At 39.5% G+C, this 16,481-nt stretch overlaps 1 protein-coding gene and 1 long non-coding RNA gene across 2 annotated transcripts in view; both read right to left on the bottom strand.

The window, feature by feature from the left end:
• Positions 1-16,481, bottom strand: part of LOC106943503 (uncharacterized) — a 60,578-nt gene that overhangs the window by 7,797 nt on the left and 36,300 nt on the right. The window lies entirely within an intron of this gene.
• Positions 13,044-14,692, bottom strand: nog1 (noggin 1). The gene has a single exon (XM_015026804.1). The coding sequence runs from the start codon at positions 14,067-14,069 to the stop codon at positions 13,401-13,403; it is 669 nt and encodes a 222-aa protein (XP_014882290.1). The 5' UTR covers positions 14,070-14,692; the 3' UTR covers positions 13,044-13,400.

The following is a 16,481-nucleotide window of genomic DNA, read 5'->3' as shown; positions in this document are numbered from 1 at the left end:
TAAAGCCCGTGGCACCAGGAGGGGCGCTCGGATAAATCAGCAGCAGGCTGTGAACAAGGCCCGGAGCCGGAGGACCTGTGTGCAACAGGACAGCTCTATCGCTGAATTTCACAGGTCATTACTCTGGCTCCAGCCATCGCTGCCTCCAGTGGCTCTGGAGACGGGCAGCTTTTTCTCAGAGACAACAGCTTACTGGGCTTTGTGCCGGCTAAACAAGCGTGTCTGTCTCACAGCAGTAGATTAATGTCCAGATAGAGCTTTTCACTCCTCAGGGAGACCTGCAGAGGAGCCATCCATCAACCTTTGGAAACCATTACACAATAACAGAATAACAAAATCAGGGAGACGGGTTCACTGACAGAACCGCGTCCGCTGGGTTTACAGTGAGCGAGGCGGACAAAGGAGGACGGTTCTCAATTAGGTCCTCACAAGCAAACAGGAAGGTCGGATTTCCTGAAAAACCAAAGGAACTCTGGGAATCCGTCCATAAAACATAACTTTCGTTTTCCCAGCGAACGAACCTGAGTTCAGGGCAAAAAGCACTGTTTTATGTAGTCATTTAAATAAAATTAAATACAGATACTTAACTATAAAACGACTTATAAAATGTAAATATGAAAAGCATGTGTGAATTAAATGTATTTATCAAAGTAATGTGATGCAAAATGTTGTTTTATTAGCTGTAAGCAGGTTAACCAATCAGATGTTAGGCTCTAATAAATAATTTACAAAAAATACACTTAATGATCTAGTTTAGTATTTTTAACATTTAAAAAGTAATAAATACTGATTAAGAATAAGAAACACGTTTTTAGTTGGATGGTGGCACTTTCTGCCCTCCATACAAATGTTAAAAAACTTTTGTTGCTTTTGATAAAGAAAAGTGAAAAATAACTGCACAATTTTAATGACAGATTTAAAGTTAAATTTAACCTAAGTTGATTTGATTTAGTCCATTTATTTTGTAATATTGCAGTTGAAATGCACAGAAAAGCTAAAAACATTTTAAAAATTCCAAAAATTTGTCAGCTTAACAACTCAAAATGCACGTTTCCCAAAATATAAAAAACAAACCTCTCCAAATGAATAAAAATTAAGAGGAACCGCTTTTTTAACGAATCTATTCAAACCTTTAACTTTTAGATGCTTTTTAGATATTTTTTTAAATGAAACATAAAGCAGAAACATTTCTATTCAAGATGATCCTGGGTTTTGTTTTTTTTGGAGAATGATTGATGACTCCATGCTGCTCTGCACCGGCGGCGTCTCCGTTCTACAGGAGCTTCTTCTTCTTTTTCTTCTTCTTCTCTGATTGTCGTGTGTGTGCTAAACACACAAACCCTCAGACCTCCACATGAATGACAGTAAACAACACAAGAGCTCTGGTTGCCTCCCCCCACCATGCTACTCCCACCCTGAGGAGAGAGGGGTCACACAAACAGCATCTGACTGGCTCTTAATTTGTTTAAAGCGGCCCGTTCAAACAGGACACCCAGCAGGGCGAAAAGCTCGTTTCCAGGGCCGGAGCTGCGTTGTTCAGGAAGGAGAGCAGGCTGCTGCTCCAGAGGCGCCGGCTTGTAATTAACACACTGCAGATTATGTTTACAGGACCAACACGGCCTGAATGAGTTTTATGATGGCTGCCATTGTAGCTCTGAAGACACAGCCTCTCTGTTTGGGTCCTGGCCGAGAACAGCTGACAGGGAAAGTTTCAACCTGAGCAGGAATCCTCAGGATTCCCGCTGGTTCCTGATGTGTCTCCTGCGTTGAGCCGCGCTGCATAATTCATCCCTGTTCTCACATCCTGCAGCATTCCTCCACTTGCTCCCAGTCATGCTGCTGCTTTAACTTCACACACCAGATGATTTGATTTTACAACAGCTTCTTGTTCGACCTTTCCATCAGAAGCATCCGCTGCTGCTCATCAATCAGAAAATATTCCCAAACTGTTTTCACACCTGATATTCTGGTAAACTCAGTTCATTTCGGGACATTTTCCCTCCTCAGCTGTGGGGGCGCTGCACCAAAAACCACTGAAGGAAACAACACAAAAACCTCTGAAGAAGACACTGAGCGCAACTTCCTTTTTTATAAAATGGAAACAAAAGTGGAGTTTTAGTGTTTGTGGGATTTCTCTTCTATCAAGCCGTTACTTCTGCTAGCATGTTTGTTTCGGTTGCATTTACCCAGAATACCTTGTGCTGTAGTCCACTTCCTGCTTTTGGAGCGGTCTCTGGTCTGCTCGGTGTTCACATACGCCTTCAAACCGAACCAAAATTCAAGAAATAAAACTACATAATAATGCTCAAAAAAGTTGAGTGAAATAAGACAAAACTAACTTACAAGTAAATTATCAGCAAGATATGGGAGCATATTTTGAGTTAGGTGAAATAATCTGCCAATAGGAGAAATACCTTTTCATCAATATTAAGGAATTATTTACTTGAAACAATCTCCAATCCTGATTTGATTTATTTTAGTTTTTAATTTTAGTTTTTAAAAACAAGAAAACAAAACATCAGTAGGACAGAGAAAACATGTACTTACAAAGCCAAGAACAAAATAATTTGTTTTCAACAACTTTTCTGTTTGAAAAGGAGCAAAAGGAAGTGAAAAACTTACTTAATGCAACCCTTTATCTAAATTAAATGAAATATGTTACTTACAGACTCAATTAAAAATGTGTAAGTAAAACCATGTTATAATATTCATATGCCTGCTAAAAATCCTGTAGAGAAAACTCATGCATCATATTACATACAATAAATCGGGCTGGACAGTTATTTGTAAGTTATTTTAGTCTTATTTCATACCAACATGTTTGCGTTAGAAACTAGACCAAAACTACTTGTTAAGATTTTGTGTTTGGTTTTCAGCTGCAGCGTTTAAACAGCAGTAAGATATGAATTCATTCCAGACTTGTATTTTATCTCAGGGTTAAAATTTCGAAACAAGCTGAACATGAACTGTGTGAACGTCTTCCAGAGGATCTGATCCCAGATCGGGAGGCAGGGAAGAGCCGGTCATGTGGAAAACAAAAGCCTGGCTCCTCCATCCATCTTCCCAAACCTGTGTGTCTAAAGCACTTCACAGTGAATTAGGCTGAAGTGGAAACCCACTCTCCAGACTTGCAGCCCTTCTTTCCAGGTGATAAATCTCCCGTTCTCCAGCGCCGCGCTGCTTCAGCTCTCCCCGAGAGTCTGACCCGAGACGCAGAAGCTTCAAACAGCGACACCAGACACACGGCGGCGCAAATTCAAGCCACATATTTAGTGAAAAGCAGCAACACGTTTCCCTGTAGTTTGGGTTAAACTCCTGTTAATCAAAGGCTGCATGTTCCATAGGTTGAATATACAGAAGAGAAGAAAAAGAGGAGTAATTCTCTCTAATTAACACGTTGCAGCTTGTTTGTAATTCATATGCAAACAGAAACATAAAACCAACAATTTGTGGTTTTAGGAGGAGCAGCCTACTCAAACTATTATGAAAAACAATAACTGAAAATATATTTGACATTAATCTTAATTCCTGATTGGGAGCTTTAATCCAAGCCGTCAGAACTTCAGGTTCTTGTTTTGAACGGCTGAGAAAAGCTGGAAATTCATCCCAGATATTAGCTTTAATTCTGCATCATGGTGTTTATGTGGCGTGTTTGTGCAGCACCTTGACAGAATGCAATTATGTGACAGAACCACAGCGCTCAGGCAGCAGCAGGCAGACGCCAGCCTGGTTCTGCCGCAGGGCTTTTCCTCCCGGTAACCTTCCACCCTGCGGAGCGCTGGATCTGGATCAGGCTCCTGCTTCTGGAACTTCATCTCTGATTCTTCTCTACTCAATGTTTCTCATTTAACTTCTGATTAGACCTCACTGGTTTCCTAATTGGCTGTGAGAGGCATCTGGAAAGTTACATTTCCTGGGCAGCATTCAGGCAAAGCTGCAGAGTGTAACTTTTATAAAATATGATTTTAAAATTGTCGTGTTGAGATAATCTGTCTCCTCTGCCTACAAAGGCTAAAAACAACCAATTGGAGTCAGGAGGAGGGTTCTAGCGCTGGCAATCAAGCTCATGTACTCTACTTTGTTCACCACAATGGAGTCGGCCATGAATGCTCATGCTAGTTAGCTTAGCCACTGATAACAGCTGATAAACTGTTTTCCTGGAGGAGTTGTTTATTAGCACTTTGAGAATTATAGAGTAGCCGATTAGAAAAACAATCATCAGTTGCAGGCATACATCAAATGTTCTTCTGGATAATTTCATATCTACTTGTCTTGTTTGTTTTACATCTAAATAAAAATGAAAGCTGAGAATGACTCACTATAAAAGGATTTCTGATTTTATGGGACTTTCATTTGTTAGGCATGTTTTATGGTTCTTGAGCGAACACAGAGGAATGTTAAGTCTATTTTTGTTATTCTTACTAGAAAAAGGAAGCAAATCTGGAATCAATTTGCAGATATCTTGTGATCAGTCTGGGAATCCCTCAGACCTCATGGAACCACGTCTTCAGCTTCTTACCGTCCCATCAAAGCCGAAGGAACAGAGTGGCTTAATAATCGCCCCGTTGGTTCAGTGGTGTGAGATGAAGAGCCAGGCCTGGCATGCAGCGAAGAGCAGATAAACCTGAACACACTGGAGGTGCCATGGGGCGGGAGGGATTTATTACAGAGGGACACGCTGGAAATGAGTGATTGATGGCTCACACGCCGCTTGTTGGGCACAGACTGGAGCAGGAAGCTGCCAGCGGAGCCGAGCCCAGGTAGAACAAAGGCCCGGTTCGGAGCGCCGGCCTGCCGCTGGAGCCCCGCAGCTTCATATTTACATACGACGCTCAGGAGGTAATTGCAGTGAATTCCTGTAGAAGGTGCAAACAGGGGGCTGTTTCTTTATCCCACACAACAAACACACCAACAGGAACACTGAAAAACTGCAAAGATCACCTGGTAGGTTTGGTTTAGCTCTAGTTCAAATACTTTAGCATGCTTGAAATAAGACAAAACTAACTCATAGCAGCTTGTTTTAAGTCAATCATTTCTCAATATTTTGTTATTGATTATTTCACTTCTAGCATGGGAAAAATGTTACGTTTTAAGTAAAATAATCTACCAATGGAACGAAAACTTTACAACATTAAGTTCCTAAACTTTGCTGGAAAGTTCCTTCTAAGTTAGTTCACTCCAAATAAGGCAAAACTAAGATATTTGCATTAGGAACTAAGCAAAAATACTTGGTAATATTTTGTGTTTTTGCAGTGTGAAGATGCAGAAGGTCACACTACCAAAACAAAATATTAGTTCCTATCGCAAATATCTCATTACCGTTGAAATAAGACAAAACTAAAATATGTTCTTATAGTCAATCATTTCTTAATACTGACTTAAAATAAGTAAAAAGTAAATAAAATCAATTAATTGCATAAACAAACTGACCTTTCTATTTATCTATTTTATCCTGTAGTTATTTTCTGTGTGTCTCCTTTAATAAATAACTTTTTTAAATTGAATTGACTATTGGTTTGAAAAAAAGTGCAGATCATTTCACTTATAAAGTGGTAAAATGTCGTGTTTTAGGTGAAGAAATTTGCCAGTGTAACTTTTTCATCCATATTAAGAAATTATTGACTTAAAACATGATCGCAGATCACACTGAGAAGTTTTGACTTTCAGTGTAGAAACTAGAGAAAAATAAAAGTTAAGCTTCAGTGTTTTTGCCGTGTAAAACTTCTCAATCCAAACAATAAAAATATTAACTAGTGCTTGTTTACTGAGATTAGGAAGAGAGGTTCCCATGACACCAAGAAACAGAAGAAATAATTAGCATTAAAATCAGTTTCTGTGAAACTCTTGTACATCCTGGAGCCGCCCGTATCTACCCAGTCGTTCACAGTAGTTGATGGGCAAAAGCCAAAATGTGTCAGGGTTGCTACGGTTCGTGAATTTAAGTAAACGAGCTACGCCCTCGCTGCTCTCCACTTGGCAGGGCCACCCCATGCACATCAAAGTAAGGTCTGACCTTGCATACCAGATGAGGTTTCGATTAATGAGGTCTGAACATCAAACACTGAGATTCCTCCCCCTACAAATCAAAGAAATTTACAGCCTGAAAAGAAAGAAATACCTGAAATAAGAAAGGAAAAGGACTCCATGTCAGCGCCTCCGTTTGAACATCAGCAGCAGGGAGAGGATTCAAAAAGCCTCTGATTATCTGATGAGTGGGAAGCCGCAACTTTCACCAAGCAAATAAAACTTCTTACAGGATGTTTAAGTTTCAACCAAACAGCTAAACCAGGAAAACAACAAACACGACGCCTTCACCTCAACAGCAAACGGAACGACTCTTAGCGAATGGCAAAAGTCTGAAAAAGCAACAAAATCAAGTCATTGGTGCAGAGATGGTAGAGCTGACGGTGATAAGTTGTTGCCTACATTATAAAACAAACAGTTTCATAAAGAAGGGAAGAAGTAAAACGGTGTTCAGTGGATGACTACAGATATTTGGACCTTAAAGTTATGAGATGCTGCAACTAAAAAGTCCCCGAAATCAAAATAAATCATCAAACATGATTAGTTGGTGAAACAAAGTAACAAAAGCATTTTTTATTGATATTAGAGGCCTGAGTGAATTCTAAAATTAACTCAAGAACAATTCCTGAAACTAATTGGCACAAACCTTAAAGGGGAAATATAATACAACATTCACATTTTGTGCATCATTGTGCTTCCATTTGGAAATGTTTCTAAAAAAACAACCCATGATTAAAAAACACTTGGCTCTTCTTGGTGATAAATTGATATTTTGGCATCTGTAAAATTGTTACCTAGCAACCACTGCTGAGCTCCAGCACATTTTGTCAGCAGGTTTTCCCGTTGTATTCGCTGTACAATGGCTGCTGCAAAAGACAAGTGTTGACTTACTATGTAGAACCACTTGCTGGTTGTGCAGGAGGCTCCACAAATGCTTTTCAAAGATGTACAGTTGTGTAATTGTGCATCCATTTTCAGGTGAAAGTGTAAATGTTGAGTTGGGGGTGTGGCCAGCAGCAGCTTATTTGGATTTAAAGTGACAGAGGCCCTAAAACTATTTAATTCTCTACATTCAGTGGCATTAATTTCTCAGTTTTACTCATGTTCACTTTGATCCAATATCTTTTAATCTTTGATCACTGATCCACTCACATTTTACTGAACAGAAATCTGCTAAATGTTTGCACTCCTAATGGTCTTTTAATGCAACTTTTAGTGCAATTTTGCATTAAAAGTGTCATTATTTACAAATGACACCACATTAGTCATAAACACGGTGGTGTAGGAGTCATCATATGGGCTTGATTTGCAGCTGCTGAGAAAGAAACAGCAAATCTGAGCAGAAATGATCATGTTAGAAGAGAAAGAAACATTAAAGGTTTTCTGGAAGAAGCAGCTTGTATGAAAACCTGAGGAGCAAAGTAAAGATTCACCGCTCAGAAAAATGGGTCAAACTTTCCTTCAGAGGGCAAAGCAGACAGAAAGTTTAAAATGAGGGACAGGTTCATATGGGAGGCGTGTTAACAGCAGAGACAGCTGCTCGCCGTCCCCCTGAGACACAACACCTGTCTCCATTCAGATGGACATCTGGACGTCCTTAGATTTGATCCTACTGACAGACAGACAGTCATTAGAGGAGTCCGGTTCTAGTGAAGAGGAGCTTTTAGTAACAGATCAGTTTGTGGAATCTGCTGGTTACTGTAAAATGAAACTAGAATTCTAATTTCCATGAAAAAAAGATATGTGGGGTTTAATGCATCAGATTAAATGCAAAAAGCAACAACAACAAATAAACTTTTTGTTTAAAATCAGGTTTCAGAAATCAGAAAATAAGCTTTTTATCTTCTTTATGTCTGCAGTCTTGCATAATTGTGAAGTGGAAGAAAAAGAAAAATTGGCTGCACGTCTTTTGGAGTTTGTCTCCACCTTCAGACTGAAACGTTTATCCTCCTCTGGAAAACAGCTGAAACTCAGTCAGATCCAATGGAGTGGAATAATCTACCAGTGGAACTAAAAATTAAGAAATGATTGGCTTAACGCCATCTCCTGCATCATGCTGAAAAGTTACTTTAAAGTTAGTTTTGTCTTATTTTGAAGGCAAGTCAAAGTTTATTTATATAGTAGGTGAAAAAAAATGCTTCACAGCAGCCATGACATTTGTTTTAAACTGAATTTAAATCAGAAAATAAAATAAAGTTTGGTAAAAAATAATGAAACTGGCAGAAAATACTAAAAACTAATACCAAAAAAAGTGTAAGATATGCACAGACTTTTCTTTGGAGCTTCTTTTCTTTAAGTCTTATTATAAATTTAATAATCTGCCAATGGAACTACTACTTTTAAAATCTGTATTAGGGAATTAAGTTGCTTATAAATTCATTTAGTCTTTTTTCAAGTGCACCAGAAACTAGACAAAAATACTTTTTGTCTAGTTTTGTCAGTGTAGATCAGCCACTGCTTCCCATTAATGCAAATTATTAAACTGTTGTGTTCCGGTATTAGAACTACATCAGTAATATAATGTAAAAAAAATAATTAGAATGAGTATTAGAGCTGCTGTTTTAACGTGAGAGCTGGTTTTCTTCTGGACAGTCCAGTCGCTCAGGTGGATCCAGGTCAAACTCTGCAGAGCAGAAAGTCGTCTTTGAACTTCTCACTCAGCTCAGCCGCGTTATATTTAGAGTTTAAGGGATATATCTGATATGAGAAACGTCTCATAATGGCACCGTTTCTGTTTGCCAGCCAATACCGTCTCTGAGCTTCCAGCTTTATCAAGATCAAAGAGAACGTCTTCTCTTTCATCACCGCAGAAAAGCACAAAACTCCACATCATTTTATTACAGAGGCGCAGTCAGAAAGGAGGAGTGAGTTTGTGTTTGAAGCTTTCAAACCTGATCGTTACGGGACATCCTTTCATGTCCCGTTTAGGAGGATTATTTGCAATTTGTCATTTCTCCTGAATAAACATCACTTTTCTGCCTGGCTTTGCAAACTGAGGAAAAACAGCAAAGGAAAGCAAACCTCCGACTCATTAATGAGCAGGTCAGACTTATTTAAACCACTTTTATCATCCGTATAACTCCTGTTTTAATCATTGGCTAGACTAGCAGGGAGAGGTTTGCTTTGATCAGGAAAGTATCTGAATTTAATCAAGAATCAGGGTCTGGCTTCAGAATATCTGCAAAGAGCAAACGACTGATTAGGGAGGTGGGAGGAAAATATCAGCGGGAAAAGCTCAAACACCGAGGCCTCGTTAAGGTAATGGATGGCTGCTGATTAAGAGCTGAAGACTGTTGGATTTGTGAGACTTCAGGACATTTAGAGATGAAATATGATGTACGGAGTCAAGAGGCATCCAGAACTCCATGGACTAATATTCCCTTAATATTTTATCATCCTACAGATGATCCATGTCGACTCTTCAAGACGCATCTCGATCTGAATATCAAAACTTATTTCATGTATTCTCCATGTTCATATAAGGAGCTTCAGTTATAAAAATGCTCTACATAAACATGATTTAAAAGAAATCTGATGCCTTTAAATTGGGTCTCTGTCTCTTTAAGAAGCTCTGACTCTTTCAGAGACTCATCACAACAATGCTCCTCGTTACGCCGTTTATAACTGTTCTTAGGAGCGTTGGACTGAGAAGTAGTTTGCATTATAAGCTCAGCAGACTTCCAGTTCCAGCAGGTGTTTCCTAATTGCTGCTGCCGCTAGTCTGGAGGAGCTGAGTGGTGCAGGGATGTTCACTGTAGGGGAGTTTGTGAAAATAGGAAGCATTTCTTTTTTTTTTCAAGCATTTATTTCAATTAACTCTGGTTTACAACTTAAAAAAGTTAATAATAAAAACATGGGGAATACTGCTGCAATCATGGCAGCAATTCAGCTGGCCCCCAAGTAAAGTAAATTTAGTGGAAGGAAAAGAGGTTGTGGAAGAAAAAAACTTGGTTTTCATCAAGTCCGAACTCAGAGCAGCCAGGATGTTTTAGAGCACTCCATGCTGCTGACAGGACTTGGTCCAGGAATCACTGCCAAAACTACCAATACCTGCGGTAATCACCATGGCAACAGCATAAACTGTGGTCAAGAGAAGCAACAGTTGACATCTAACAAAGCAACCTGAACACCTGAGCAGAAGCGCAGGCTGCTCTGCTCCATGCTGCGCTGAAGCAGCAATTCATGCAAAAGGAGCCCAGACCAAAAACTGGGAGCAGAAACTGAATAAATACAGTTTTTATAAACTGTTAGTTAAATTACTGAAACAAATAAAGTTTTGTATTGAAATGAAAGTGATGGATGAATAACCAGATTGTAGCAGAAACAACTTTGACCTCCTTTTACTTATTAATCATGTTTATTTCATCTGCCTGTAACCTTTGTAACTGACGGAGCCGTTTTGCTCTCAGTCCAGCTCAGTGAAATTTGTTTAGAGCTGCAGATGCAACATATTCTGAAAAAGAAAAAAAAAAACACTGCTTGTAACAGAAAATGTTTTCGTCCACTTATTATTTCTGCTTCAAGCTTTTAAAACAAAGAAAGACAAGTTTTTTCAATAAAGTGGGTAGATACATTTTCTTCTGTGGGATGTTGATATTTTTCAAAAATGCTATAAAAAATCTACTAAAGTTTATATATTTATAATGAATTTATAAGTTGAGAGCGCTTGAAATTGAAGTAGAAATTTTTGTGCACTGCAAAAACAAAATATTACCAAGTATTTTTATTTTAGTTTCTAGTTCAAATATCTTAGTACATTTGAAACAAGACAAAACTAACTTACAACTAGCATTTCTGCAAGACGTAGAGCTTGTTTTAAATCAATAATTTCTTTAAATTTACGAAAAATTTTGATTTTTCCGCTTACGAGAAAAGACGAATGCCTCATCATAGATGAAATAATCTGTCAGAGGATCTAATACTTTTTAAAATCAATATTAAGAAGTTATTGGTCTAAATCAATCTTTTATTTCTTGTTGAAAAGTTACTTTTAAGTTAATTTTGTCTAATTTCAAGTGTACAGAGATATTTTCACAAGAAAATTACTTTGTAAGATTTTGGGGTTTTTTGTAAAGTGCAATTATTTCATAAAGAAAATCTGAAAAGCTGCTGGAAGTTGCGTTTAACATTCCATCTTTCTCTGTTTATATTAGTAAGCTCTTTATTATTCAGCCAAAGTCAGTAAGAGCCGCCTGTGGCTCCGGAGCCGCAGGTTGAAGAGCCTTGTTTTAAGCCAAAAGGTAATTGTGCTCTCAATGTAAATTTATAAAAATAAACAGAAACATCAGAGTTCATCTGCTGTTAGTTTCTACATTTTGTTTGTTTGGGCTTCACTGTACCGACCTTCAGCTTTACGTTACAATCCGGTGACAAGTTCAGGGATCTGTCAGCTGTGCGCGTACGTGCAGAGCCGCCTCTGAGGTTAAGGAGCATCATTACGGACTAAACACAACTAAAACAAAACACAGGCTCCCTGGTGCCCCACAGTCTGCCCGACTAAAACCCTGGAAGGACGGCAGGGAGGGGCCTGGCTCAGAGACGGAGACCCGGCTGCACACCGCTAAGGAGACAATGCGGAGCTTTATTTACACTCACACGGCAGGACTTTTTGTTTGTGTGCAGAGATCTAAAGCCGTGGTTTTAAATGTGAGACAGTAAGATGTTTGTTGTTCTTTAAGCGATGAGAAAACCCAGTCAGCTCTGACCCAAACCCAGCAGCAGGACTGAAGCTGGGGAAGGATTTCAGTTTTCACTCAGAAACGGTTTCAGCAGAAGAAATTGATTCAAGAACCGAATCTGACAGAAAGTCACCTGACGACAGGCGATGGACAACAGATCTCCAGAGTACACCTGGAGAACGTTTCCATGGCAACGGGAGGCAGGATGCTGACACAATGCACTGTAAAAACACAATTTTACCAATTATTTTTGTCTGGTGTAAAGTGTAAATATCAAAACTGACTTACAGGTTATGTTTCAGCAAGAGAGAGCAGCTTGTTTTAAGTCAATAATTCTTTAATATTGATGAAAAAGTTCTAGTTCCACTGCAAGATTATTTCACTTATAACAAGATATTTTTCCCACAAGTGAATTAATCTTCCAGTGGAACTAGAACTTTTTCATCAATATTAAGGAAGTATTGACTTGAAACAAGATCCTATATCTTAATGAAAGTTATTCCAAGTTTGTTTTTTCTTATTTCAGGTGTAAAAGGTATTTGCAGATGTTGTGGTTTTGCAGTGTGAATGCTGACATTAAATCAAAACGTTGCACTTATCCAGCTGGGTTTTCATTTATTTCAGTTTATAGTTTTATAGTTTAAATGCCACATTGATGGGAAACATTTGGAAATAATTCATCATGGTTATGTAATCTGGCTGCATTGATGTTAAATATAATCTGAAACCTAAATGAAATGTAAGAAATGAAGGTTCATGATCCATTTTATTTAAAATTTTGCTTGTATGTGTGTGTTTTTATTTTATTTTTGGTCATTTTGTTAAAATATCTTGCAGCTCCAGTGTTAAGTGATTTTAAACTAATTTAAATGTGTTGATCTTTGAGAGGATGATGTCCCATTTTTATGCCATTATCATCATCATATTACTTGAAAATGATCTCAAAATAATAATAATATCGTTTATTACCATCATTTCTAGGACAATTGATCATCCAAGTGATGCTGCAGGATCATTTTTTAGAGTCTCTTCCTGTTTGAGGAGGAAGCAGCTTTGCTCCTGCTGGGCTGTTCATGGGAGGAGGGTTTGTGATGAAACACATGGAGATTTCAGCGCAGCTGTTGCCAGGTAATCAGCCTGTAAGGTGCCTGATGCAGGCAGTAACTGACCTCATTGTTGATGATTTGATAAAACGGTTTAATGAGAAGCAAAGCAGAAAAAACTTATTTACACCAGAAATACGCAAAGCTGAAAGTGAGTGCGTAAAGTTGGCGCTATCCTTATGCGCACAGAGCTCGGTGATTCCAATCAGTCTGCATGGAGAAAATGAAGGAAAAGTCATTTCATAATCATGTCTGTGTCGTTTTATTGTAAGAATATAAAGAATAAATAGTACATTTCCCAAATTTACAGGATAAAACATGACTGTATCAATAATCAATAGTTCAACTCTGAGGTTGATCCGCTTCGTCCAACACAAAGTCCGTGCGTGCCTCTGTGCGCCACTTCTCCATAAATACAAAATATATAAAAGCAATATTCTGCACAAATAAAGTAGACTCTGGTTACAAATAATACTGACTTTGTACAGGAAGTTGGCCACGCATGTACAGAAATACATTCTTACACTCTGTAGTGCAGGTGGGGGGAGAAAGAGGATAAAATGACCGAGCTTATAAGTTAGAGTTCCCAGCAGTCCTAGCTGGAGCAGGAACACTTGCAGTCCGTGATGACCGGGTACTGCACCGGGATCCAGGCGCATTTCAGCCCGCCCTTCCGCTGCACGCAGCGCCACCGCAGCACCGTCAGGTGGGTCGAGTTGGCGGGTCTGCAGACCATCCCCTCCGGAACGGAACACGACCTTTTGCTGACGCAGCCGCCGACCCGGACGTACCGAGGCCAGAACCTGCAGCCGAGGTCGGTCCAGGTGTGGACCACCGGGCAGAAGGTGTAGGCCCACAGCCACTGCTGCAGCCGCCGCTTCAGCTTCTTGCTCGGCTTGTGTTTCTTGCCGATCTGCACGTCGAAGTCCACCGCCCGGATCTCCTTCGGCAGAACTCCGCCCGCCTTTAGGATGTCGAAGTGATCCGACTCGTCGGAGCCGGAGTGTTTGTCCTCCACGGGGAGCGACACGGACAGCAGGCGGCCGTCAAAGTCTCCCAGGATGCTCCGGAGCTCGGTCTCGTTAAGGTCCCGCTCCTTGGGGTCAAAGGCCGGATCTGGGTCCTCCTTTAAATCCACCACCGGCAGACTGTCACTGGGGATCGGGCGGAGAAGGAAAAAGTGCTGACAGATCGCTCTGTCCATCAGGAGTCCAAGAGACAGCATCAGCAGACACACGGCAGCGCACTGCTGAGGCTGATCCATGGCGAGCCGCGGGATCAGCGCGCACACGGAGCGGAGAGGAGGCAACTTTACGCGCCGGCGGTCTCCAAAACTGCGTGTCCAGAATCCCTCAAAAATCACTTTTCCATCATGAAACTCCCTGTGAGCAGGAAAACATCAGTGGGAGCGGATTTGATCGATCAGCTGAGTTCCTGCGCTCCGCGCGTCGCGGCTCGGCATGATGCTCCGCTGGCGTCCGCTGCAGAAAAGCACCGAAGCGAAGCCGCCGCCTCCGTTTTATCCTCCGCACGCAGCGTGAGGTAATCCCTGCGCCCCGCTTTCAATGTGGGTTTGTTGTCTAGGAGGAGATCCCCAATACCTCCTCCTCCCATCGCGCCGGAACGCGAGAGGAGACGCCCCCTGTTGGTTAAATCAGACTTTCATTCTTTACGGCTGTAGGTCTGATGAGCCGATACTCCCGGGAGATTCTGGAGAAACCAAATGCTCAAAAAAACAAAACCAAAGGTCGAAACTTTCAAATTCTTTACAGTTCATCAAGCTGCATTCGCAAACTTTATGTAAATTGTTGAGATTTTAAGATTGATAAACTGATACAAGTTGTTTAGGGGACTCGCTCTGCAATAATAAATTTATTTGTATAAGCCGTTACAACAACCACTAGGTTAACCAAATAAAACAAGATAAAACACAAGAGGCAGTAGAAGTAAAAATATCATTAAAAATATGGAAGAAGTTTGCTAGGGCAAGGCCAAACTCTGAAACAAACAGAAACATCCCTGTGGTGAAACATGGTGGTGGCAGCATCATGCTGTGTCCAAGAAAAGTGGTAAATTCAGTTTGCAGATGTACAAAACTCCAAAATTCCTGCAGCTGGAATCACAGAGCTGAAAACAAATCCACACTTTTCAGATCTTTATCAGTTAAAAAAGTTAAAGTGTTTATTCGTTTTCCTTTAACCTCATAGTATCCACTAAGCTGTTTTGATAAAATCCCAACCAATTCCTATTGAACTAAACAGAGCAGAAGTGAGATAAAAATATTTTCACTTGGATTATTAAACCAGATTAGTGGAATGAGATAAACTGAAGTTAAAGTCACTTAAGATTATGTTTGGTTTACGATTAATCATTTAAGGAAAAACAAAAACATTACATCATCATCCTCATAGCACTTCCTGTCTTCTTCATCTTTCCGCCAGTGGTAACTTTCTGTTCTTGATCACATGACCACCTGATGCAAAAAAAGTGTTTCCATTGCAGTTTTGTAAAATACACCAATTGTAATTCAGCTGAATGCAAGGCATGCTGTTTTTTTTTTTTTAAAGAGTACAGTTACTCAAAAATCTCAGAAATTTCCAAATTTTTTCAAGAAAATAAGTTTCAAAAATCAAAAATTTGCAAGAATAAAACTCATATTTTGTGATTTATCTGAGGAATTTTCTATAGAAAAATTGAAATTTGATTTTCAAAAGTCAAACATTTTCAACTTTTGAAAATGTTATTTTCTTTTCTAGCATATTCCATGTTTGAAATTCAGACATTAAAATTTTTTCTATAACATTTTTGAGACTAATTCTTTCAATATTTGATTTTTGAAACAGAAAATTTCCAAGTTTTTTTTCTAGAAAATCTCAGATAAATTAAAAAATTTAGTATTTTCTAGCAATATTTCTAAGCATTTTGTTTTCTAGCAAAGTTTTCTAAAATAAAATAAAATAAATCAGAAATTTTCTAGAAAAAAATAAAACAAGGACATAGTTTTACGCAGCTAGTGCCACTTCAAGTCGTGAAGAGAGAAAAGCCGTTTCCAGGTGAAGTGGTTCTGCCAGCTCCGGTTTTCGCAGCGTATTTTCTGTTTGTGTCCAGCTCAAGTGGGACAACATTTCTGGCAGCAGGAGCCACTTTTCAATGAAGCTGCTCAAACAAGCAGCAGTAGCAGCGGAAAGTATCACAATTTGTGAACCTGTCCAAGCCGAGTCGCAGTCTGAGAATCATTCCTTGAAAAATAATTTAATGGAAGAACTTAGCCAGCTGCTACATCAGCCATAAACCATGCACTCTAGATAAATGCATCTCTGTTTCATTTTCAATGAGCTAATTCACACGAGCATCTGAGCACACGACTCATTTAGTTTACGGTCAGATGATGGTGAAAAGTCTGGAAAATGTCAGCCTTATATTTTTCATCTGAGCAGCTCGTATCATAAACCATCGGTCCTGAAAGCGGCTGACAGATAGGCTCAATCCGGAGCATTCACACCGGGACGCGGCGGGTAAACAGCCGACACAAACAGCCTCAGAGTCCAGCGCTAAGTCTCATTCTCAATTACACGTTTCACAGATTTTAAAAGTGCTGTGCAAAGATATTTCATCTTTTAATGTTTCAAATTAAACCCAATAAACGTTCCTTCAATTAAAAGTTTCGGAAAAAGTG

Source organism: Poecilia latipinna, unplaced genomic scaffold (genome assembly GCF_001443285.1).
Source record: "Poecilia latipinna isolate Pla-1442-1.1 unplaced genomic scaffold, P_latipinna-1.0 Scaffold99, whole genome shotgun sequence".
NCBI classification, from domain to species: Eukaryota; Metazoa; Chordata; class Actinopteri; order Cyprinodontiformes; family Poeciliidae; genus Poecilia; species Poecilia latipinna.
Note: the sequence above shows the minus strand (reverse complement) of the source record. Positions and strands in the feature narration are given on the sequence as shown.